At 48.5% G+C, this 26155-nt stretch overlaps 1 protein-coding gene across 1 annotated transcript in view; it reads left to right on the top strand.

Moving 5' to 3' along the window:
* The window catches only part of Lcp2 (lymphocyte cytosolic protein 2), a 43031-nt gene extending 17539 nt beyond the window's left edge, over positions 1-25492 (top strand). Inside the window, exons 4-21 of the mRNA XM_027938686.3 lie at positions 1351-1416; positions 1860-1891; positions 3001-3035; positions 5432-5636; positions 6842-6951; positions 8314-8380; positions 8472-8555; positions 11363-11388; positions 11481-11500; positions 11601-11708; positions 13119-13149; positions 15088-15100; positions 15771-15900; positions 16928-16977; positions 21034-21128; positions 21549-21626; positions 23126-23281; positions 24745-25492. Coding sequence (XP_027794487.2) covers positions 1351-1416; positions 1860-1891; positions 3001-3035; positions 5432-5636; positions 6842-6951; positions 8314-8380; positions 8472-8555; positions 11363-11388; positions 11481-11500; positions 11601-11708; positions 13119-13149; positions 15088-15100; positions 15771-15900; positions 16928-16977; positions 21034-21128; positions 21549-21626; positions 23126-23281; positions 24745-24867 — 1429 coding nt within the window. The 3' untranslated portion in view covers positions 24868-25492. The remainder of the gene's footprint in view (positions 1-1350; positions 1417-1859; positions 1892-3000; positions 3036-5431; positions 5637-6841; positions 6952-8313; positions 8381-8471; positions 8556-11362; positions 11389-11480; positions 11501-11600; positions 11709-13118; positions 13150-15087; positions 15101-15770; positions 15901-16927; positions 16978-21033; positions 21129-21548; positions 21627-23125; positions 23282-24744) is intronic.
* Positions 25493-26155: the final 663 nt, after the last annotated feature.

The following is a 26155-nucleotide window of genomic DNA, read 5'->3' on the forward strand; positions in this document are numbered from 1 at the left end:
GGGCTGAGGACTGCACTTGCTAACTCAGCAAGTGTGTCTTAGACCAAACTTGTCACCTGGAGATGGTCATTAGGTGAAGGAACGTAGATAGCAGGTCACTGTCATAGATGGCAGAGCTCAACAGTGTCTACTCCCAGGGAGCTTCCCACACAGAGAAGTAACCCAAGGACGGGGGCATCCAAAGGACGCTGGCTTGGACACCAGAGAGGCTGGCTTGGAGGGTGCTGTGTGAACTGGGGAGACTGGGAGACTGGTGGGCACCCACATTACTCTCCTTCTCCTTTTCAGTCCTGGGGATGGAACCCAGGGCCTCATTCGTGTTAGGCAACCATTGGACCACTGAGCTATGCCCCCAGCCCCCGTGTCCCTCTTGTTGTTGGGGCCTCTGTTGCCTCTTCTGTAGAATGAAGTTGGACCTGACCATCTCCGCGGCCCCTCACAGTTGCGCCGAGTCTCTGGGGAGCAAAGGAGCAAGAGCTGGCATGGACGCCCGCTGCTGGGGTGCACTCGCGGTGTGGTCCTGGTGGCAAAGGCACTCTCTGGGGCCCGGGGACTTGCCAGTTCCAACACGCAAGCCCCTGAACACAGGGTTTCTTGAGGAGTCTTGGCCAAGGTTGGCCTCGGGATGGGCGACTCAGGAAGCCTCTCTCTGTGCCCTCAAGGAGATGGCTTCTCCAAGTCTCCATGAGAACCCAAGTCACTGAGGAGAGGCAGGGAGGGGAGCATGGTAGACGACAGGATGCAGAACACCCCGTGAGAGATTTCAGTGAGGGGCGGGGATGTAGAGCACTTGCCCAGCATGCGTAGCCCTAGCACCGCCAAAGGGGACAGGGAAGAGCAGAGTTTGTGATAAAAAATATGCAACGGGCAGCTGATGCCCGAGGGCCAGGAGATGGTCTGATGAATGCTGGGAGCAAGACAACAAAACAGCACAAGGATGTTTGACCAAGAGTCAAGGGACGTCATCCTCAGGAATAACAGCACCATAAACTCTGCCCCTGTAGTATCCAGATCCCAAGGCAGCAGCATCTCAGAGGAGGGGACCAGGTTTGAGCTGACAAGTCCCAAGGACGGGCTCAGAGCTAGATTGAAGGCTCATCCAGACGCAGGTCAGCCCAGGGGCAGAAGGGACCAGCAGTGCAAGCTCTGATGCCCAGGTCAGGTGACAAGTTCTGGGAGGAGGTGAGGAGACCCCCTTGGAGTTGAAGGTGTGAGTCTGGCTGGGGACCCTCAAAAAGAAGGCTGGTCAAAGTCGGCCCAGGGGCTCCAAAGTCGGAGAGTCCAGATCACTTCTGGGCTCAGCGGAAACCTTGAGGCCAGGAGATGATGTTGTTTCTTTTTAATTTGTAGGATTCTCAGCAAGTTAAGTCAAGAAATCAACAAGAACGAAGAGAGAAGGAGCATCTTCACACGCCGGTGAGTAGGGCACTCAGGTGGGGCTCGGGGTGGATCTAACCAACCCAAGAATTTTTGAACCCAAGTTGAACCCTCAAAGGAAGCCACAGAACTAGTTTTGTTCCACTGTTTGACCTGCAGGGATCCTTTAAGTCCTGGGGGTTTTGAAGATGGTGCCCGAGGAGAGGAGGGGTCCCCTCTTCCTGCCCTGCCCTGTCTTGGAATCTAGGACATCAGGGGGATGTCCCCCCAAGATGGCAGGCAGTCACAAACTCCCAGTGGTTCCACCAATGTGGCTTTGGTGGTTTCCAGAATTGGGAGGCAGCAGAGCCCTGATTGCCAGCAGGACATCCTCCTGGGCAGTGAGGCATGCTGTCCGCTGGGGGCTCGTGGGCAGGGGGGCACTGAGGGAGGGGCACTCCTCAAGTTGCAGGACCCTTAATGCCATGCTCTTTGCCTTGCAGACCCCAAGTCCAGCGGTTTCCAGAAGAGACAGGTAAGGGTGTTAGGGCTGAGAGGCCATTGCTTTAGGGGTGATAGATTCCTCAAGTCTTCTGTCCTCTGATTCCCAGGGCTTCTCGGGTGCTGGGGAGGTGACCCTACTCATTTGCCTGCCCGTCAGTTTTTACCTAGAGAAAGCTTGGGTCTCAGAGTGCAGGAAAGATGGCATTCTGCAGGATGCCTGGATTAAGGCCACTGGGCTCCTTGGCAGAGACAATGAGGGATTCTGGGAGCTCTGTGGGGCTGTTGGAAACACCCAGCCTTTGCCTGAGCACCTGCCCTGAGCCAGGTCCCCTGCTTCTGTAGATTTAAAGCAGTTTTCCACTGTTAAATTGCATGTAGTGTTGAAAGGCAGATTCCTGGGTCCCACCTAGTCCTGCTGAACAGGAAGCCCTAGGGATAGGGTCCCAGAGGTCTGCATATTTTAAAACAGTCTGAGATGACTTCTATGTACATGAAAGTTTGAGAGTCATTGTTACTTTCTGGTAGAGTGAGCTCCAACATAGAATTCCAGGGTGATAGTAAGTTGCTATTGTAGTCTGTTTTCTGTTACAATAACAAAAAACTTGAGGCTATGAGGTTTATAAAGGAAAAAAAGGTTCATTTTGTTCATGGTCCTAGAGGGCCAAGAGCACAGTGCTGGCATTTGCTCAGCTTCTGGAGAGGCCTTCATGGCAGATGTCCTCACCCAGTGGGACCCTTGAGAAAGTGAGGAGGTGGCACATGTGGAAGTGACCGAAACACCATGGGTAATCTTGCTCTATAGCAACTTGCTTTTGCGGTGACTAATCCAGTCCCGTGAGACTCAAATCACATCTGTGAGACCTGGTCCTGTCTCAAGAGACCTAACCAATCTCTGCACAAAGACCTCAATCCAGTGAGAGGGCGGAGCCCCCAGGACTGAGGACCTCTTCCAGGCCCCACCCCCTCTCAATTCCACTGCAGGGATCAGATTTCCACAGGAGCCAGTGAGGCTAATGGCATCTAAACTGGTACAGAGGGAAGGACGCAGGCCTGGGGAGGGACCACCTGTGGGGGAGCCACTTTGACTTTCCCTCAAGATGGCTTCTTTGGTGCTGATGACGGTGTTGTCTCCTCCCACAGAAAACCATGAAGAGGACGGGGGCTGGTCATCCTTCGTGAGTATGGCGGGGCTGTCCTCTGTAGTAAGAAGGAGAGGCAGTGCCCAGGGAGACAGCCTCTGATAAGGTGGTGGCTCCCCCGGGGCTCAGAGCGTGTGCGCTGCCCAGGGCGAAGCGGTAAATGGCTTTGCAAGCCCTAGGTCTGCCTCCTGCTCAGCCCTGCCACTGAAACACGAAGCAGCCACCCACAGTGTGCCACAGGCCAGCCTGGCTGGGTGCCAACAAAGCTCCAGTCACAAAAGCAGAAGGGGCTGGACCCAGTCCCCGGCAGGAGTTTGCCGACCACGCCGTCACTCACCGTTGTCTCGCCCACAGAAGTCCTTTCCCCGTCCCTGTCCCAATTCCACGGTTTCCTTCCTAGAGCTCGAGGCTATAGTGATGTTCCTCGTGGTCTTACGTCCCCGTTGGTGGCCCAGAGAGAAAGGGATTTCAGAGTAGATCAGCAGCCCTGAAGAGACCTCCCTCAAATGTAAAAGTTAGACCTGCAGCTAACTTTTACATTTGAGGGGTCACAGTGGCCCCTTTCAGGGTCTGAAGGGCTCTGTGCATCCCCTCCCCCCAAACCACACCCAGCGCCCACAAAGCCAGACTCAGCTCAGAAACCTGAAGGATCAAAGTCCAGTGTGTCCAAGGAGCAGTTCAGGAGCCACAGAGCCCCCTGGGGTGCGCCTTGTTGTAGCGCTCATGGTCAGTTAGGGGCAGCCCTGGGCCAGGCCGCCTGACCCCGCGTTGAGCCATCTTTCTGGTAAGCGCCACTTCTGGGGCCGGCAGAGAGCAGGGCCCGCTGCCCTGTCTTGGTGGGGCTCCTGTAAATGAAAACATCACATTTGGTCTTTCTATGGGAAAACAAAGAGACACAACAGATTTATTTGGTACAGAAGGGAAAATAAGGCTAGAGCTTCCAAAACAAAAACTGTCTGTGATTTTGTGGAGAAGCAGTCTGCCTCACACTCGTGCACTCAGCCTGAGGCAGCTGTTCCCACGTCTCTGTAAACCCCGGGTTTCCAGTCGCTGGTGGCTATAAAACTCCATAGCTCCGATAGTGCCCTGCTCTGCTTGGGGACTACAGGGACATAGGCAGAGGTGAAGAGCCCAACCACGTGAGCATACACACGGCAGAATAAGGTCACCAACAAAACACAGGTGCACATTAAGGGTGGGAGAAAATCATGGTTCTAGAAACAGAAGGAGGAGTGCCTTGGAGACAGGCTCCTGGGGCTGGTGGAAGGTCAGGAGCCACGGTCTGAGGTGGACAGGCTGAGGGGGGTGTGTTGAGGTCCTCGGAGGCAGAGGCTGGAGAGGGGTCACCTGTCCATGGCTGGGCCATTGTTCCAAAGTCCTGTCCTTCAAAGGTGTGGTCCACGGCTTGCAGTTTCAGAGACAGGGACAGGGAAGCTTAGGAAGGTGTTCGACCCTCGCTTTGCCTTCTTAGTCACTGTTTTTTGAAAACATACTCCTCAGCTGGGAACGCACAAGGAATCTTCCCCAAGTCACCACTGAAGCTGTGGGGACCTATAGGGGACCCATAGACAGGGTCCTCCCCTTACTGCTGCTTCTTCCCCTGCAGCCCTCCTCCCGGAGCCCTGGGGCATGTTCATTCACCAGCTGAACTTTGCCATGACAGCCATGAGCTGCTTGTCCCTTGGTGGCCGAGGTGCCACCGCTGCTGGGAAATCATTGCCATGACCCTCCAGTGTCATGGACGCCTGCGAAGGCCATCACCCAGCACCACGGACTTCCTATCCCTGAGGCCCGCAAAGAAGCAGAAATAAATTACAATTAGATCATGGAAATGGTGGAAATTCTTTTCCAAGAGGGCAGCTCTGACTTCAGTGTCCCGCGCCGTGAAGGGCAGTCGTTTCTGTCCACGCAGCTCTCAGCAGGAGGAATGGCGCAGGCCAGCCGCCCTCCCTGACAGGTGGAGTCCGCCCTCGGGGACAGGCTGCTTTCCCTGTCCTCTGCGGACCTGGCCTTCAGTGCTGCTGTAGCTCATGATGAGCAGAGTTTCTTTGAGCCGAGGAACACTAAGAACAGGCGTGGTGTGCACAAGTGTGGCATGAACGATGTCCTGCGCCTTTGTCCTTTCTCTTGGTGCCTGGGGCAGAGGCCGCATTTACCCAGGATGGAGCACACAGCCCTGTCCTTCTTCCTCCTCGGAACACACAGGTGTAGGAACAATCACTCACCACCCAAGAGTCCAAAGGTAGTGTCTGAGGTCCCAGGTCCCTGACCTCTTGACCCTGTGGCATTGCATGCCCCATTATGAGGCCTGCAGAGAGCAGGCCCCTGGGGTCCTCGGGGTCCTTGGGGTCCTCCGGGTGCCCCAGGTCCTCCGGGCCCTCCAGGTCCTCCACGCCCTCCGCGGCTGCTCTGAGCCTGCTCTACCTTGGCAGGAGGAGGACGACTATGAAAGCCCCAATGACGAGCCGGATGGGGAGGACGATGGGGACTACGAATCTCCCAACGAGGAGGAAGAAGAGGCACCAGTGGAGGACGATGATGCAGAGTACGAGCCACCGCCCTCCAACGACGAGGAAGCTCTGCAGAACTCCATCCTGCCTGCCAAGCCTTTCCCCACTACCAACTCCATGTACATTGGTAAGCCCCCTGCAGCCCCCGCCTGGCTCCCCACTGCTGCCTGGGCAGTCAGCGCCCCAGTTTTCCATGTAGCAGAAACCCCTGAGTGGTGGTACCAGCTCAGCTTCTCAACAACTGTGTAACTTTGGGTGAGCGTCTCCACCTCTCTGGGCCTCGATTTCCTCATCTGTGAAGTAGGATAATAAGACTATGGTCCACATTGGTTTGCCACGAGGATTGTTACCAGTGCAGGCAAATCATTGCCTACGCCAGCTGCCATCTGCATGAACGGCCACATAAGGGCATTTGGCAGTCATAACTTATTCTGACTGTTACTCGTGTTTCTGGGCTATTTTTCTGTTTCTGCCATCTTTGAACCAAATCATAGTCATGCGGCACTGCTCAGGGCAGACGGTCAGAATCGACAGGAAGGTATTGAGCGGTGTTTGACGGCAACTGGCAACTTTAAGAACCCGTGGACAGTCTTTAGAATTTGTATCGCCTTCCTGCTCTGCCAGTCTCTTCTCCCTCATTCAGCAAAAGTGGTGGCTGTCCTACTGGGGGACAGAAGGTCCAGGTAGCATACAAGACTGTTCGATTTGGTGACAGGAGTTGGTGGCCAGCTCTGCCTTTTAAGGGATGAGATGAGCAAAAGGATGAGACGGGAGAGAGAGATGGCTCAGAGCTTTTGTGAGGGAAAGGAAGGGGTCAGAGCGCCGGGTCCTCATGAGCGGTTTTGACCAACTTAGCCCTGACACACAGCTGTGGTGTGTGAGTGTGCACACGGGGGTGAGCATGTATGTGCACATACATGTGTGTATGTATGTGCCTGCACACGCATGACTGTGTGTGCAGGCAGAAGCTGTGTGTTGATTTTTTACAGTTCTGTCTGAAAACACTCCTGCCCAACACGGGCTGAACTCGTTCCAGAGAGGCCTTTTGTGCTGGGAACTTCTCTGCTGTTCCTGAGAAGTGACACGAGGTGTTTCCTTGTATAGGCGTGAAACAGGCTAGGACAGGGCCAGCTGGGGTCGAGCACGCCTGCCTGTAGCAGCCAGGCCAGGTGTCCCTAGGGCTGGGGCTCTGGCTGGTGCAGGTGGCACTCTGAAGGTTAAGGAGCGGACACTCCCAAAGCCAGGGTCAGTGCCTTCCTGGAGAGCGGCCATGAGGGTGGCTCACCTTGGCGGCATGCTCTCTCTCATGCGAATATTCTCCTGGTTTTACAGACCGGCCCCCCGCGGGGAAAGCCCCTCAGCAGCCTCCAGTGCCCCCGCAGAGACCCATGGCTGCCCTTCCTCCCCTGCCAGCCACCAGCACGACCGGCCGGAACCACTCGGTAGGTCTCTCTCTTTCTTTTATGTCACTTTGAAGCTGCTCATTATTTCTTCTACCAGACAGAAAAAAAATGAAACATCTTTATTTAATCCTAATTTTGCAAGAAGAGATTTGTTTAGGCTGGGAAAAGGCTTACCCACATGCTCTGTGCTTCCTTGGGGAGTGAAATACTAGAGATTTTTATTGACACTGTCATGCTTATTGGCATTTTCTTTGTACCATAAACAGTATAAACTACTTATCTAATAAAAAAGGCCCCCATCCAATATGCACTGTGTTATTGTTTCCCACTATTTGAAATAGGTGGACCCTGTAAAGTGAACAGTAAGGGAACCCCATTAAGGCAAGGGCATTTACTGGGGTCCAGGGTCCCAGCTGGCCTCCCTGGCTCTTGCAAAAAGATGTGCGCCACCTGCTGGCCAGAGCCTGAAGTTCTCAGGGCAGATGCTTTCAAACCAGGAGACCTACAGTACAATGAGCTGCGGGGGAAGCGGTGGGGGCATACTCCTCCCTTGTCTTCAAGAGTGCACTCTAGCTTTAGGGATCTGGTAAACCCCAAAATGGCCCTGAGAAGCTCAGACCAAGGTGTCAGTAGCTAAGAATATGCTTTCCTCACAAGTGACCTGAGCACTTTGACACCTGTGGCACATGCCAAAGTGCTAGGGAGACCCCAAGTTTTTTTCCCAAGGCTCAAAATTCAGGCCGCACCATAGTGGGGACCTTCCATCTGAGAACAGATGCATCCTCCTGCCCATGGGGTTCCACTTCAAAGGAGGCTGAATTGATTGACAAGTGCATTTTGCTTTTGAAATACGAAGCCCTGCAACTCTGCAGTGGGATGCAGAATTCCCTCAGTCATTCAGACACAGGATGGGCAGCTGCTGTGGGCCAGCAGTGTTCTGGGTGCTGGGGACAAAGTATGAACAAGACCAAGTCCTGGCTTTCACCAAGTTCTCATTTGGGTCAGGGAGACAGAGAATACACAGCTAAGCAGATGTAGCAATGATGTGAGTGGTCACGTGTGGCTAGGGAGACAGAGGGTGGTGGTAGAGAGATGACATCCAGCTGGGACAGAACGAGCCAGCTGTGGGAAGAGCCGGAAAAAGAACATTCTAGGCAGAGGAGACCCAAGCACAGAGCTGCCCAAGAGGGCACAAACTTGAGAGTTTCCAAGAGCTGCAAGAAGACCCTTAGGGTGGGGCCCCGCTGGAGAGAACCAGAACTGGGCCAGGCAGATGGGCCAGCGCCAGCTCAGGCAGGGCCAGTGGGTCATGGTGCAGAGGCTGTGGATCTGGGCAGGGGCACGCCAGGTCTGGCCCCTACACGGGAAACACTTCCTAACTTTTGTATCTTTTTTATGCAGCCACTTCCCCCACCCCAGCCCAACCAGGAAGAGCCAAGCAGAAGCCGAAACCACAAAACTGCAAAGCGTGAGCACCCCAGCTGCCCTCTCCTGCCCACCAGCCTGCCCACCCCGGCCAGCGCCTCCTTCTCTCCCTGACCTCACCTTTCTCCTTCCAGTGCCCCCCCCTTCCATCGACAGAAGCACCAAACCACCCCTGGATCGCTCACTAGCTCCCTTTGACAGAGAGCCCATCATACCAGGTTGGTAGGATGCATCTGATGCACCAGAACAGCAGCCCCCATTTATAGAGTGCTTGCTGTGTGCCTTTCATGTGTACCATCTCATTTAACCATGAGGTGGAGGCTGGGAAATTACCCTCATTTTTCAAAGGAAGAAACTGAGGTATAACGATTGCTCAGCTACCAGGGGATGGGGTAGAACCAGGTGCCAGGTCAGCCCGACTGGGGAGCTCCCACTCTCAGCACCCACTGTGCCTGCTTCTCTGTGGGTGTGCGCTGTGGCACACATCTTGCTGTCCTCAGCCAAGATGCAGCAGGAGGCACCGTAGGGCAGCACGGGAGATGGGCTAAGAGACAGGAGGTCTGGGAGGGCTGTGGTCTCCCAACAGCTTGCTGGCCGGCAGGGTATTACTTTCTCAGGGCAAAGATCCTTATTTGTTTGGTGAGTGTTCTGTAAAGAGGAAGTGCTCATAAAGCTCCAGGATGCCTGGATGTGTGCAACTCACACTGGCACACTACTGTCTATTCCCCCAAAGATTTACACAAAATATTCCAAGATCCCAGCTACCTCCACATGCAGCTACCCACAGCTCAATTCTAAAATTTAGCCACCATTTATCCACTACCTACTATGGGACAAGTGCCTTACCTACCCCAAATAATTATCCTACACCTTCTCTAATCCTATGCCCACCCAACAAAGCAGGTGCATTATTATTTCCACTTCTTAGATGATGAAACTGATGGTCAGAGAGGTTGAGTGATGGCCTCAGATTGCATAAGGAGGTAGGAGATTTGCACCTTGTCCTTCTGACTTCAAAGTGGGGATCTTTCCCACCACTTCCTACTGCAGTTGAGGACCTAGGGTCTTAACTTGCTGTAAATGAGTGGATCTGGGGAAGGAATCCTGAAACAAGACAGATAAGAACTCCAGAATCCCCGCCCCTCCAGCTCCTCCTTGGTGATGCTCTGAACAGGGCCTGCAGCCGTCACAGTCTCAGTCTCCTCCTCTGTTGGGCAAAAGGACTTTCTGTTCCTGGGTTTGAAGCTGCTGCTTCCCTGAATTGTATCTCAGCTGTGCTGAGGCCCTCAAGGCTGCGATGTCTATTGGGGTTTAGAGTTGACCACTGGGCAGAGCTGCACAGATAACAAAATAGAAGACAGACTTGACTTTGAGTCCAACCCTGCTCATTTCCTTGAGCAGGGCATCAAAAGGGTGGGATTCTGACATCAGACCTTCACAACCACCTCCCCACACCCACGACCCTTGTAAAGGATTCTTTTTTTTTTTAATTAAAAAAAATATTTAAAGACATCCTTTCCTGACAATACCGGTTTGACCCTGGAGTTACTCCATTGTCTGTGATGTTTTTGGAAGAATAAACCTTTTAAACTTCCAACATGACAGTCCCAATACGCCCAGAGAATATGCATAAATCTGAAGGGGGTTTTTTTGTTTGTTTTTTCTAGGGAGGGGTACTGGGGATTGAACTCAGGGGCACTCAACCACTGAGCCATATCCCCAGCCCTATTTTGTGTTTTATTTAGAGACAGGGTCTCACTGAGTTGCTTAGCACCTCGCTGTTGCTGAGGCTGGCTTTGAACTCAAGATCCTCCTGCCTTAGCCTCCCAAGGAACTGGGATTACAGTCATGCACCACCGTGCCTGGCAAATCTGAAGATTTTTGACAAAGATTAATCTATTCAGGCTGAAGGATATAAATTCATTTCCTGGGAATTGCTTTATACTACGAGTTCTACCCCAAACTAAGTATGGTAAATAATAAACATCTTTTATACCATGAAAACTCTCTTGCATTAGTCAGGGAGCTCTCCATCGTAAGACAGCAGACTTAGCACCCATCATGGGTCTGGCCTGTCCTCAGTGCTTACAGAATGAATCATGTTATGGAGCTGCAATCCCAGGAGATGGGGCCACCGGTCACCCTGAGTGCTGTGTCTGGGTAGGGAAGGGAGGGAAAGAAAGAGCAGTCAGCTAGCATTTGTCAGCAACTACCCATCGTGTCCCTGATCTTACATATAGGTGTCATATGACACAGCAAACATGTGCAGACTTTACCTGTCATCCCTGTTTTACAGCTGGAGACATAGAGGCTCAACATGTTCAGTTAAACTTGTGCATTATTCAAGGTCCGAAGGATTCAGTGCCAGACCTAGTGGACATTAGCGAGTAATACTTGTATCACGTAGACAACAAAGGGCCTGCCTCCTCTAGGGGACTCCAGATGGAATAAAACTTAAATTTCTTTGAGTAGCTTGGCAAGGCAGAGTTCTCGGGTTTACCTGGCACACCTTCAGGAATGTCATTTCTTCTCAGAGAAAAGTAAAAAAGCAAACAAACAAAATAACAACAGCCCCCCCCCCCCAAGAGAATCTCCTGAAAACCTCTCTTCCAAGTGAAAAAACTAAGTGGTCACTTTATGTGATGTCAAGGGTACCCCAGGGCTGGAGGAGCATTAGCCCCTCCGTGGCCCGGGTTTATTTCAGATACGGGAATGAAACTGAGACTGTACGAAGAACATTTCTGCCCATGACAGAGGCACAGAAACCCCTTTTGGTCATGGGTTATGTTGAGTAAAGCGTTGAAAAGAGGCACAGACCCACAGTCCCTATGTACACAGAGCTCTGTGTCCCTGGCAAGAGCCACTTACTCTCTCTGAGCCTATAAGGATAGGGGCTCTGCAAGAGACCCGTCCAAATCCAGAGTCTGGGCTTCTTCAATGCTTAACCCAGCCTGCCCGAGGGACTGGCACTCAACCAACCCCGCATGTCACGCCCTCGTCCTGAGCCCTGCTTCTCTGTCCACAGGGAAGAAGCCTGCGTTTTCTGACAAGGTAAGCTGCCTCTCTGGTTTGATGGTTTCCCTTTGGCTTTGACTTTATTTGAGAAGTGCCTGGCACTCACCCATCTCCCTCCTGTCTTGCAGCCCTCTGCCCCGGCCGGAAGGTGAGAACTGTTGGCATGGACGCGGGAGGTCGCGGGACTGGCTGCAGGGCCCTGCCCAGCCGTGACCTGTGTCTCACGTGCCTTTCTCTGAACTCGCCAGGACTCTCGGGGACCATTTACCCAAGATCCCAAAGCCTCCTTTACCACCAGCCACAGAGAGACATGAAAGAAGCGGTCCCTTGCCTGGGAAGAAGCCACCTGTGCCAAAGTAAGCGTCCCTTGTTGCCTGAGCTCGCCCTGCAGAGTGGACGGCACGGGCAGCCTGCCGTGGCCATCTCCCCGGGGCATGGAGCATCTCGGGCATTCCCGGGTGGGAGTGGGCGCCTTGGGCTGTGGGGAATCCAGCTCAGGAACGAGTGGAGGGATGCTTGCTCGGGAGCACAAGGGAACTGTGTTGTGGGGAACTTGGGTGAGCAGAGCTGCCCTGCCTGTTTGTTTCTCAGCGCAGGTAGTAAAGAGAGCAGAGGGAGGTTTGCAGGTCAACATAAATGTCATGCTTATTGTCCGTCCACTTCTTACCAGTCTGCTCTAGTATTTCTAACTGTGCTGTGGAGTCATTTTTAACAAATGGCACAAACGTAGCTGGGGTCCAGGCCAGCCCTGCTGCTTAGGAAAGACCCAGTTGCTGAGGCTTCTATTTAGCTCATCTGTGCAGTTGGGATTCAAAACAATTGGCTGCTGTGAGGATTCAAAAGGACCAGGGCTGGGATGTACCCAAAAGGAAAAAAAAAAAAAACCAAAACAGGGCTGGGGGTGTGGCTCAGTGGTAGAGTGCTTGCCTAGCATGTGTGAGGCACTGGGTTCGATTCTCAGCACTGCATAAAAATAAATAAAATAAAGGAAAAAATAGACAAACCAAAAAACAGAAACACACACACACACACATACATACACCCATGCACGCACACACAAAAAAAACCAACCCTGAATTTAACAACACTGCAATGCATTATTGTTAAAAATCAAAATTGATGCAAAAAAATCATAATGACCGAAATATCAAAATGGTCACTAAACACAGAATGAGCTCCCATGAGCTCAGCACACATGACACCCCAGACCCAGGAGGTATTTGGCAAAGTGTCCTCCTCCACCCTCCCTCTCTAAGAGCAGGGGCGCCCAGGCACATAGTCACCACGTGTGTGTGACTGGCTTGCTCATCCTGGCCAACATACCAGGCCCCATTTGGAAAATTCCCCAAATGGCCACATTTTCCAACTGTCTTCCCATTACTTGAAAGGGTGGCTGGCTTAAAACATCGGCAAAGAAGAATATAACCTAAAATGTTTCCATTTGCTTGGAGAAACATCTACTCAGTGAAATTTAGTAGCTACTAAAGAGTAGACTGCTGACTAAACCTTTATATACATAGACATAATTATTTGCTGCAGTAACTGCACCGAACAAGGCTTTGCCTGGCTTGCAAAGACAGCAGAGCATGGAGGAGCCCACCCTCTCCCCTCTCCTCCCTGCCTCTCTGATGGGATTTGCAGCTGCCTGTTCCACCACGGCTCAGTGGGTTTGATGTCTCCTCCTGCGATTTAGGAAATTGCATTCTGAAGCAGACCCTTGGAAAGTCTGGTCGCTCACTTCTTTTCTTTACCCTCGTTCATTTCAGGCATGGATGGGGACCAGACAGAAGAGAGAATGTGAGTACAAATGTCATTTTGTAAGTGCTTGGCACAGGGACAAGCAATGCAGGCTCTGTGGAGCTCGGGGCTTTAACCGCCCTTGGTCTTCCCTGAACTAGAGCAAGACCTGAGCATAATTCCTCTGTCTTTGGGGACTGGGGCTTTTCTGCAGCCCATCCGTCTGTGATGCCCAGTTCCCATCCTCTGAGCCCCACTCTCTCCCACCCCAGCTGGGCTCCTCACAGACCTGTAGCCAGTGGGTGATTAGTGGGGTGAAGGGGCAGGGATTGAGGAATGCCCAAGAATCTGAGCATCACACAAAAATTCCCAATGCCTCTACTTTCCCTTAACCACCTCCATGACCTGGGGAACAGGGGAAGCAATGTTACTGAATGCTCCAGGGTGACCAGCTGTTTGCTGGGACTTTCCAAGAATTAGAACTGAAAGTCCCATGTCCCAGAAACTTCCTCAGTCCCAGGAAAACCAGGATGATCAATAATTACCAGCTATGTTTAGGCTTTATATTTAATGATTCCATGAGGAATTATCCTTTCTCTTTGCATGAGAAGAATTTCAGGCTTAGAAAGGGTAATACACTGGTTTCAAGTTGCACAGCTAGTAAATAGTCAGGTTCTGAATCCAGGCCTGTCTAAGCCTCTGAGGGCCATCAGATGCTTGCCCCTGATCCAATGCCCGGCCAATAAGTCTACTGTTCCCATGGCTCTCTGCTCCATGCATGTTTGGTCAAATGAAGTGCAGAGGTGTTATGGCGACAGGCACCTCCATGGCACATGTGCTAGGGAGCATGCCTCCATGGAGTGACCTATAGAGGGACGAGAGGTCCATGAAGGTCAAGGAGCCAATGAGGACTTCTTAAGGGAGGAGAGATTTGTGGAAGTGATTGGGTGACAGGGAAGACACAGGTCAAGGAGCCAGAGGGGACGCCGTAGCCACACTGTTGAAGAGCTATGGTGTCCTGGGGTGTGTGGAGCCTGTGTGTGTTTATTTGTGCAGCCCTTTGCCAGGACTCCAGGTGGCCCCCTGGGACAAGCAATTCTAAATGTGGTCCTTGCCACATCTCAGCGTGTCGCAGACCAACGATGGCAAACCCACTAAAGGTCATAGAGCCTAGAGCAGGGTATTGAATCCTCAGGACACTCCCAAGAAGGCGTCATGGCAAAGTCACTTTGTCTCTTGGAACCTCATTTGTTATCTGAGGGGAAAAGAAAATAGCTCTTCTCTTGTCCAGTTCACAAGGTGACCTTGAAGATAAAGATAACCAGGGTTATAGATGCAACTCATAAGCCACACTGGGAAAAAGAAACGTCTTACTATTTTTAAAAAGAGTGGGCATCATAAAGCAGAGATAAAAAGAAGGCTGAGCCGGGCATGGTGGCACAAGCCTATAATCCCAGCTATTAGGGAGGCTGAGGCAGGAGGATTGCAAGTTTGAGGCCAGCCTCAGTAATTTAGTGAGACCTGTATCTCTGAGCCTTGTGTCAGATAGATTTGGAATTAGATCTATTTCTGCAATCCATGGTAGATGAGGAATTCTTCTAAGCATCATGTTCCCATTTGTAAAATGAGGATGTTAAGTTCTCAGTAGGTCACCGGGGAATTGAATGAAATACTGTATATGCATCTTGGGGGCACATCACAGATATTATAAACATTATTATTATCTTTGAGCCCTATTAGGAACCTCAGAGCTAATTCAAGCACAGTATATGAGGAAATTTCAAATTGGAGTGTCCTTAGGTGATTGTTTTTATTAGAAAATCATAAACCACTTATCAAATTCTACTATTATCCACAATATATTTATTATGGGAAGCTATAGCTAAGGAAAGAACCAGACACATTTATAGGATTGAGAAATACAGTGTTATCATTTTAGGAATTGTGTTCTGATGATAAGTTAATATCTTTATTTTTTTTTTTCTTTCCCTTTGCCAGGATGAAGATGATGGTAGGTTCAGAAAAGATTCCTTACCACTTCTATCTCATTCTCTCATTTTTCTGCTGAGGTGTTCCAATGGGATCACGTAGTCTGGGAGCCCTGCAAAACCAATTATAACTGTTAAATTAATATGAAGTAGACATGCATCAACTGGTATGCTACATAGCTATAGTAAAAGGAATTACTTGGTTGAGTTCCCAAGGAGACTTAAGCTCATGTGTATCAGTGCAGATTAACTAATTGTATAGTAAAATTAAAATTACATACGTAGCTTGATAGAAAAATTTGCAATATTTACGTCCTCTAACAGGGGTGGGTAAAGGATCATAACTTGCAGGTAAATCGCATGCAATTTTGGCTTTTGCAAAGCAAAACAAAACTCGTGAATCATTTCCGAAATTTATAAGGTTTCTAATTGACCATTTTTGGCCAAGTTAGCACTTTAAAAATGGGTGGGGGGGAGAGGGGAGTGTATTATAGAGAATTATATAGAATAGCAGTACTTTTATAATGCATCCTTGGGTGGTAAATCATCTAGAAAAGATTTGAGGCTGGGGGTTCCCTCCTACCACTTTCCAATACATCTGAGCATTGGGATTTTATATCAGCTGTTTTCAACTGGGGAGCAGCTCTAGAAGGTTCCAAGAAACCGGAGATTAATTTCCTCCTTCTCCCACAGTGCATCAAAGACCCTTGCCCCAGCCTGCACTGCTCTCCATGAGCTCCAACACCTTCCCCTCAAGATCCACCAAGCCAGCCCTCAAGCACCCGCTCCTGTCCTCTCACGGGCCTGGGACATTCTCAGAAAGGTCTGTGGCTGTGGTCGTCAAATTCTCACTTAATGTCGCATCTAGGGCCACCTGATGCTGAGGTAATGCAGGTGGCTGGAGGGGGAAAAAGCCGGGGTAGCGGCATCTGAGCAACCCCTGGGTCTAAGGAAACAAAGCCGAGCTGAGCTTCCAGGACAGATGTTGATCCTGCCCCTGCGAGTTCTGCACTTGGCGGGGAGGAGTGCAGCACTGACTTCTCCTGGATTGTTCCATATGGAAGGAACTTTTTGGCAGAAAAATGGGGAATGTTTTGACTTTACAAGTTAAAAAAAAATATATACAAACAAGCAGACGTTCAGAAACCCATTTAACTGCAGTCCTGGAGCTCCTCCTGCATCTTGGAGGGAGACTGACGAGACGTGCCTTGCTCCTGGCACAGCCTCCCCCCACAGGCCTGAGTCCAGCGAGGCATGTCCAGTCCTGCCCAGGATCTGGCGAGATGCTCGACATCTTTCGCTTTCCCTGGGAGCCTCTCGTCCTCCTTTCCTGCAGTTTCCTCTCCGTCTTCTGGCTGGTTTTCTCTCGTTGCCACGTCCGCCATTTTCTCCTGCTGCTCACTACCCAGGGCCCCAACCCCGACCTTCGCTCCTGAGGAATGCCCCCCAGGAGAGGCGGTGGGCAGCAGACTTCTGAGGGCTTGGCTGTGGGTGGTGTGCCACTGCTCAGCACGGAGGAGCAGACCCTCCCTCCTCCCTCCAGTCCTGGAAAACGCTGTCACTCCCTGATGTGGCCCTACCTAGCGCTCACATGGGCAAAGACCCGTCCTCTCCCTGCAGACCCGCAGGCCCCGGGACTCCCGGAGGTCCCTCCGAGGTCCACCTTGGGACACTACCAAATTGTGTCAGCTAAGTTCCTTTCCTGTGCTCAGATCCCATGATTTCAAGGAGGACAGGTGACAAGTCATAAGACAGCAGGACTCGAGGACAGCCTGGTTTCCTTCTCCCTGCTCCCAGTCTGGCCCCGTCACCCAACTCACTTAAAATCCTTTCTTTTTCTGTCTCCACAGTAACAGCAGTTTCCCACAGAGCGCCTCTCTGCCGCCGTACTTCTCTCAAGGTTGGTACCCGAGCCTTCGTGACCCCCGCCAGCCACCACGTCTGTGGGACTGGATCCCCGCCTCGCTCACAGGCCTTCAGCAAAGGTCTTGCGGTTTCCCCAAAGCACCTGAGGTCCTCAGCCAGGGTTTAGTTCAGTGGCTGCGGGGCATTGAAGACTGCTGGAGTGACAGGAGACTACACAGCCTACCACACACGCACACGCACCTACATACCACACACACACGCACACACACACACACACACCACAACACACACACGCACACACACACACACACACACACACACACACACACACACTCTTCACCAGGAAATCGGCCCCACTCCCTCATGTTCCCACAAAGATGCCCCTTTCCTTCCTGCTGTTTCCATACAGAGCTCAGAAGAGTCGCTGGCTTTCTCTGCAGTGTTAGGTTCCCATGGTGAATCTGCCCTTGGGGTGTGGGTTTCAGAGTCTGCGGGAGGCCCAGGGATAGATATTTCAAATGATACTGCTTCTAGGTGTGTGTTCATAGTGTTCTCGAACTTCAATGTGCATACAAATCACCTCGGAGCAACCCAGGGACCCCAGTCTGGGGTCCTGCTCTCAGCAAATGCAAAATGGCCTCCTGCTCCTAAGGATCATGTACCCAGTGCTGAGTGGGAGGAGAGACCACAGGGTGCCAGCCAGGGCCTCTATGTAGTCAAGTGATGTGATTCTCCTCCTGTCCTCCAGCCACCCAGATCCCTTCCTTGCCCTGCCAGGCCTGGAGGGCACCAACCCGACCTTCTTCAGCTTTTAGCTTTTTATTATCATCTTTGTATCATATTCTGATATGGTCGCAGAGCAATATTTCCAGTTGACCAAATATCCTAATCTTTTTTCATTTATATGCAAAAGAAATAGTTTTAAGTAACTGTACCCCTGTGTCATCTTGCTATTACTTCGTATGTTGTACTTTCTTTTTTCTTCTTTTGTTTTTAAATATTTTTTTAGTTGTAGATGGACTCAATATCTTTATTTAATTAATTTATTTTTATATGGTGCTGAGGATCAAACCCAGGGCTTCACACGTGTGAGGCCAGCGCTCTACCACTGAGCCATGACCCCGATGTGTGCCCTGCTCGGCCTCCAGTGGCCTTACTCCAGCCTCCCTGACATCTGCTTAGAAAAACAGTTCTAGAACTTTCTGGGGTTTTAATCCTTCAAATTTTGGACTAAAGTTGTATGTTCCTGCCTGCTCTGATGCTGGGTCCCCAGGCAGTGGGAATGTCTAGGTCTTGACCGCCCATCTCACCACCCCAACAGCAGGGTCGGTCTCCTCGAGTCCCCAGATCCATAGCAGAGTGTGACAAGGTTGTAAATATTTATAAGTTTTCATACCTTGGGAGACACAGAGGTGGTGCATTGCGGTTCTTCATGGTGTCGTGTATGTTTTGATAACAGCGATTACAGGCTCAGTATTTTATCTGGAGCTCAGAGGCCAGGAGCACATTACAACAGTTTTATAACAGCCTGGCCTCCCTGTAGACCACTTCTTTCCTCTTACACTATAGAAGGCAGCTGGCCGGTCTAGGCTGGATGTGAATAAATTTCTTCTGTGCCCTGAAAAAACAAAAATCACCTGGGAATTCAGTAGGATTGGGTTAAGACCTGAGATGCTGTGTTTCTAACAAGTTCCCACGAAATTCGGATATTACTGGATATTATTTGCTGCTACTCTGAAGTAGCAGCAAAAGCCAAAGTAGGACTAAATTGTATTTATTTTTATTCCTAAACAAGTGACTAGCACAAGGAACTCTTAAAATGCTTATTGAACGATAGAATCTCCAAAGACCACAAAGTTACAACTCTACGAAGTGGACTTTACCATATGCCAGGAAACTGACTTAGTGTTAGTGAATTCCATAATTTATTTTTTAATATGGCCTTTAATGTGAAAGTGCCCAATTTTTAAATGTTGACTTATATTTAAAAAAAACAAAACACTGTGAAGTACAAACAGAAGACTTTTCATCTTTTTTCTTGTTTTCCTTTTTGGTGGTCATGGTCCATGCGCAGCAACACCAGTGTGGTTTTTAAATAGGAGATTCCATTAGTAAGTTTGAATTGTAGCCCCAAAGCAAACGTTCTTCTGGAGCACACCAACTGTATGCAGTTGTACACATCATTCCACATGCGAGATACCACTGCTGACGCCAGTGGCACCTACTAACTTTTCCACGTTTTCTAAGCATTTGAGATCAGTGTCCTTATTCTATATGGCTTCCCATTCCCTGCCCTAACTTTTCACAATCCCCCAAACTCACTGTTTTCAAACCTACATTTGTGTTACCTACCTGTCCCCTATAAGCATCTGGATTCTGGACACTTCACTGATAGCAATAATAGTAAGTACTTACTTAAGTTCATGCCACAGATTTCTTGTTTTGTGAGTTGGTGACATGGGTATTATTAATGCAAACAGTTAATTGGGGAAGATATTACCCAAATCAAAATTGATCCCTTTTCTCCCAAGACTGCCAGAATACCTGCTCCTCCATCTGTGGCTACTGCAACCCCAAGAAGGGAGAAGTCATGTCATGCATTGTCCAAAAGCCAATTGGAATTCCCTTGAGAAGCCAGATATTAAGGGTGATGAGTGACTGTAATAAAGAGCATATGTGCTCGTGTGCTGTGAATTGTGGCTTTCTGGTGCTGGCCAGTGGGTGCAGAAGCAGAGAGTAATTCCTCAACACTGAAATAGCCATGCGGAATACGCTTGGTTCTATTTCTCTCCTATACTGTTCGATCTCATCCACTCAGCAAGCATTATAAAAATATATAAGTGCTGGACCACAAAATGTGGGCCTGTTTAGGTGTTGGAATCCTGGAGAAGGAAGGCACTGGCAGCTCAGGGTCAGTCTTCTAATCATTTAGAAACAAGGAAGGACACTTTAAATAATCCTGATGACATAGCCCAGGACCCCTCAGCCCCTTCCCAGGTGACTCCCTTCCTGCTGAGTAGCAGAGCAGACATTGATTCCTATGATTCAAAGGCCCCCCGGGGGTTCTCACTGGTGCACAGTGACATTTGAGAACCACAGGTTGAAGTCATGGCCCTGACACTGTCACATGATTTGCTTCAACTCTTTGAGCTCATTTCCTCCTGTGCAAAACGAGCATAATACCTACATTTACTGCTGCTGGGTGGGTTAAGAGTGCTCACTCAAGCTCTGGACAGAGGAGAGCTAGAAAGCATGGGTTGAATGAGCAACTGAGTGATGGGTGAATAGTTAAGAGAACACTCAGTAGTCCAATTCTTCTGTTTTTCATAGTTGTTCTGACACAGAGAGAACAGCCTTGCAACTCTAGTCCACACACACAATCAAACCTTTCCTGAGATGAGGAGACACATTCTCAGAAACTTTCAGGGAACCCTAAGCTAGAAAAAGGTCTTAGAGGAAGTGAGACACAAGCACTGGGTACCTTGTAGGTTCCAGTGTCGACTTTCAGATCAACCAGGTGATCCTTCAGCTAAACCAGCAGTGAGCAAATGTTGGTTCTGAGAGCTGAGAAATAATACTCTCAAGGTGATTTCACCGCATCTTGGGTAACAGATTTCTCTTTGTGAAGACAAGGAAAACATAATCACCATGCATTGGTGGATGAGAATCCATTGCATGTACTGATATCACCAGGACCTCTGAAAAGTCCGTCTCTCGAATGTTCTTTTTTTTTAAAAAAAAATTATTTATTTGTTCTAATCAGTTAAACATACAGCTTGAATGTTCTTACTGATGTTCACATTAAAACAATGATGACATTTTTATAAATGAATCTAGGCCCTCTATATGATACAGCAAGAACATTGAGGAAATCTCTAAATTTTGAGGTTCTGCTCTAAAGCCTCACAGATATGGTTACAGAATAACGTGGCCCTTGTGTTTTTGAGCAGGTAGGAATTATTTTTAAAGCTTCATTTTCTTGAGATGCCAATTATCAGAACAGCGACAGGGCATTTGGTTAAGTGTTAGGAGAAGTAAACAGTAGCTCACGCTACATTTTTAATTGTCAAAATGTTGTACTTCCTTTAAGGCCCCAGCAACCGCCCACCTCTCAGAGCTGAAGGCAGAACCTTGCCCTTGCCAGTGCCGAGCAGACCTCAGCCCCCGTCCGCTGGGGAGGAAGAGGTAATAAAGCACATGTTTTGACCATTTTCTTTCCCTAGCAAATGGACCATAAGAAACCCTGTTGAATACTCTTCCAGGCTTCTGTCTTCTATTTTTGTTTTTAATTAAAGGGGAGGGTGCTGGGAACATAGCTCAGTAGTAGTTGAGCGCCTGCCCATTATGCCTGACTTCCTGGGTTCCATTAAAGGGGAGGATCCACATGAAAAATAACATGTGTCTTTTCCTTGGTTCTTTCAGACCCTTGCAGTGGCAAATGCATGTTTTGCTTTAAACAGTAAGAAAAATAATCCCATTTTCTGTTTCTCAGCTTATGAACTTGAAAAAGTTGCACAACTGCTCCATGAACACAGTTTTTTTTTTCATTAAGCATGTTACCCCTGCCAAATTTATTCCATTTTTTAAAAAATTTTACATTTGCAGAATTCACTGGATGAAGAATGGTACATTTCCTACATTACCCGGCCGGAGGCAGAAGCTGCCCTTAGAAAGATAAACCAGGTATTGTGCTACAGTTATTTGAAAGTAGTTATAAATATTAATGGAAGGAGAAGAAGGGAACTGACCTGGACTGAGTCCCAATTATTGGCTGGGAGATCTGTGAGGTGCTGTTCCGAGGCGACCCATTGGTCCAGCTTCTCACCTGTCAGGGTCCATAGCAGTGACTCCTGGCACCGGACTCATTTGGCTGACAGAAACGTCTAAACCAAGGCAATCATCTGATTGGCAGGATCTTAGGAGATTTTTATTAACGAGAGTCTGTCTTGTCGTGTAGCATCAAAAGGAGACGCTCCCAAGTTTCCCACATCTTGCCAGTTCCATCTGCCTCTGAATGCAGTCTCCCTTCATATCTAGGCGGTAAACCTCCCTGTTCAGAGAGGCAGCAGCCATTTTTTGTCCTTCCTCCTGAAAATTTTAGCTACTTCTTTGATATTGTCAAGTCCTAAGCAGATGCCCTGTGGCCCAGTGCTGACCTTTAACCTTAAATCCCTTTATCAGAGGTGGGAAAGCAAAGATTCTTCACCGTTCACATCTAAAGTCCACAGCAGTAGCTCCCAACCTTGGCTGCACTTTAAAACCTTCTGGGGAGTTTTCTGAACATCCTGACTCCTGGGTCTCACCTGAAGAGATTTTGTTTTAATTAGACCAAGTACTTTGTGGGATGAGGGAGTCTTTGAAGCTCCCTGAAGATTCTGATTCCAAGCCAAGGCTGTGAATCAGGATCCAGAGGTGTGTTTGTCTGACAGGGATGTTCTGACTCAATTAACTTGGGATAAAAAGAACAAAGGAAGACTCTTATTGTAGATTGATGATTATTTAAAAGCCATCCTGATTTAGTACGTGGAAGAGGAAGTGGTTTAAATGAGTCTTCCTAAGGAGCTCAATTAATATTAGTTCTTTATTGTGATGTTGTGGTGATTTATTGAGTGAAAGTTTAAAGGAAAGCATGAATCACAAAAAAATTTTTTTTAAAAGTTTAGCAACTATTTTAAAAAGGTAGGAAGAATACACGTGGTCCACATTCAATTGTGTTCAGGTGTTTGATGGAAGAAACGCTGAATCTAGAGATCAAGAGGTTTAGAAAGGGGTGAGTTTCATTGGCTTATGGGGGTTTTCTGACTGGATCAGGAAAGGAAAGCTTAGGGAATTAATTCACAGGAGTAGAAAGCTATATCTTGAGCTGGCCATTAAAGTCCTCTTTCTTGGCCCTTTATCCTCTCAACCACCCATTGTGTGTTTTATTACTGAAAAAAAGATTCCTTTTCTAGGAAGAGGCTTTGGAGAGGTTGGCTTGGAAACGTCTCTGATGACATTTCTGTAGCCTCTCTTGATAACCAAGAAACGCAGGGCACATGGATTTGTGGCTGCTGGGGGAGCCGCTGAAGGCCAGTGGACTCCACCGACAGAAGTTTCTAGTCCTGGGAGCGGGTCAGCTGCTCTCACAGGCAACAGAGTCCTGACTTTTACTGTTCCCTATTAACGAGAATTTCCTCTTGTAGGATGGCACTTTTCTGGTTAGAGACAGCTCTAAAAAAACAATAAGCAACCCGTATGTCCTCATGGTATTGTACAAAGATAAAGTCTACAACATCCAGATCCGTTATCAGGAGGAAAGCCAGGTCTACATGCTGGGAACTGGACTCCGGGGGAAGGAGGTAAGGACTTGGAGCTTCAGAATTTCTCCCCATGCTCTTTCTACACCTGCCTGCCTCCCCACAGGGAGATTTGCTTAATATTCTCTGGGAGCCCATGCTGGGCAGCAACTTAGAGCTAATTGCCATTAGCAAAGCCCTTCATTATTTGGAGGGGAATAGAGCAAAATACTAACAGTGACTGATTCAGCCATAGGAGTCCTTCTTGTATCTTTTACTCTAAATAATCCAACCTCACATTATAACTTTCAAAATTAAAAAAAAAAGTTAGCATTTAAAAAAAATCTGTTAGATGGAATCAAAGTCCAGTCTCTTCTGTTATTGACCTCTGCCATATAATTTTTAGTGTAAGATTACAGTGTACCTAGAAGGCTGTATTTTAAATTAATAACCTCTGGGAAAGGGGAAGAACCAGCACACTTGCTGTGGTGGTTATTTGGACACTAGGGTCATTTCTTACTGGGCAAGAGGTACAGTTCTGTGACAATGGCCAGATCACTAAATTGTTGGGCTAAGGCTTAGATTCTCGTGCCAGACAATTTTTTGGGTGGTTGTCAGAATTGATATGAAAGAGGTCCTCTGGGCTGCCTTGTGTAAAGACAGCTGTCAACTAAATGCACCATCCCAAATCGTGCTTTTCTTCGAGTTCAAAGTTGCAGGAGGAAGACCAGTGGAAGTGAACATCTCCAGAATGAGAAAAAACTCATTCATGACGCATACTTTTAAGTGATGACAATGTGGAAGAGTGGGACAAAACACGTGCTTTTGTTTAAATGTTGGAACCACTGGAGGCTCCGCCCTCCCAGATTTCCTTGGCCTAGGATGGAAACACACAGGCACAGACTGCTGACTGCGGCTGCCCCGGAGGGAGGCACCCAGGCCCCGAGTCCTGGAGTAGTGCACATTCCTCTGTGGGACACCACGTGACTTCTGACCACATTCATAAGGATGAATGGGGCCTTTCTTGGCCATCAGGGATAGTATAATACAGGCTGTGGGTGAGAACAGTTGGCTGCCGAGTTTCTGTGATTGAGGAGGTGGCAATGGGCATGCAGCAGAGGCTGTGAAGGAACTTCTCTATACCATGCTGTAGCTGTCACCTCCAGACACTGTGAATGGTGTCTGACCTCCTGATTCCCCTTCCCTCCTAACCCCGTTAATTACTGGGGTGAGTAGGAAATACTGAAACCAAGACCCAAAACAGAAACCCAAGGAGCAACCAATATTTAGGATTATGACTCCCTATATAAAATTTTAAGAACTTGTTTTTCATTCATTATTTGTTGGGTATTGATGAGGAATGTTTTCAAATTTCTATAGCAGAAATTACTAAAACATCTGCTACAATTTATGTGCCCCCCCCCCCGATTCTAGTTACTTACAGGGTCTACATTATGCAGATTAAAAAAAAACACAGTGAAATTCACACTATCCACTCAATGATGACTTATCTTCCTCTTTTACAGGATTTTTTGTCAGTGTCAGATATTATTGACTACTTCAGAAAAATGCCACTTCTGCTCATTGATGGGAAAAATCGAGGCTCTAGATACCAATGCACATTAACGCACGCTGCAGGGTGTCTGTAGCAAGTGAGTCAAGGAGACGGACTTTCCTTTTGCCTCTGTTGTGGACCTGAGAAGATCAACCGACCTTGGTGAATGGACAACGGTACTGAAACCAACCCCTCGACATCGACACGAGAGTTTTGTACTTCCCTTTAAAAACAGTGTTTGAAATGAAGACTTTCAAATATACCATAATTTATTTATTCCTCTTTAATGTTTATAAAGTGCAAGAGTAATATTGTTCATACTTGAAGTCTAGTAGTGTACTACGTACTTCATTTAAAAAAAAAAAAAAAGATGTGTATTTTTGAATGCCCATTTTGAAGTGAAGTAGTTTACATAGCCACAGCAAATTTGGGGCAAGTTTAGAAACACTGAAACAGTAGTAGTTTTTGATATCACATGGAACATAGCCAAGCCTTTGTCAGTCAGAGGTAATCATAAGTTTTTTTATACAACTTAAAAGTTACTAAAATTCTTTTTCTCAGCAGCAATAATTTGAGGCTTCAAAAATATAATGCCACTGGTTCTTATTTGGTGTTTTATTTAGGGGGATTTTGTGTACTTTTTAATGACAAGATAAATGCATGTTGGGATACTTCCTGGGATTAAAATAGTCTTTTGCCTTTCTTTTGGCTTCCTATAACGACTTTACTGACTTTTTTGTTTAGTCCATACTATTATTGTTTGTTTTAAAGCAAATTTAATCTACAGATATCAAAAGGAAACATTTTAAATTTAGAGATGAGACTTTGGTATCAAATAGGTTGACATTTCATCCCCTCCTTGTACCCAGCACCCCCATCACACCCTCTACCACCCAACCCAAAAGTAATGCTCAGTTATATAGGCTTCACTGAGTTTCCTGGGGAGATGAAGGAGCAGTGCTTAGATGGTGATGCAATTTCATCAAACTTTGCTATTAGACACTGTGTTAGTTTTCTGTTACTATGACAAAATAGATGAGATAATCAACTCAGGAGGGAAAGTTTATTATTGTGGTTCATGGTTCCAGAGGTTTCAGTCCATGGTTACTTGGCCCTGTTGCTTCTGGTGGTACAGTACATTGAGGTGGGAGCATGTGGAAGAGGTTTGTTCTCATGATGGCCAGGAAACAGAGAGGCAGTGCTGAGGTCCCAGTACCCTACCTTTCAAGGGCACAACCCCAGTATTCTAACTTCCCTTCTGCTAGGCCTCATCTCCTAAAGGCAGCACTGCTTCCAATAGCACCAAGGGTTGAGGACCGGCTTTAACACCATGGGCCTTTCGGGGATATTTATCCAAACAATAGCACTGCTCTTCTGGGTCT

The sequence above is a fragment of the Marmota flaviventris genome, chromosome 5, assembly GCF_047511675.1.
Source record: "Marmota flaviventris isolate mMarFla1 chromosome 5, mMarFla1.hap1, whole genome shotgun sequence".
NCBI lineage: Eukaryota > Metazoa > Chordata > Mammalia > Rodentia > Sciuridae > Marmota > Marmota flaviventris.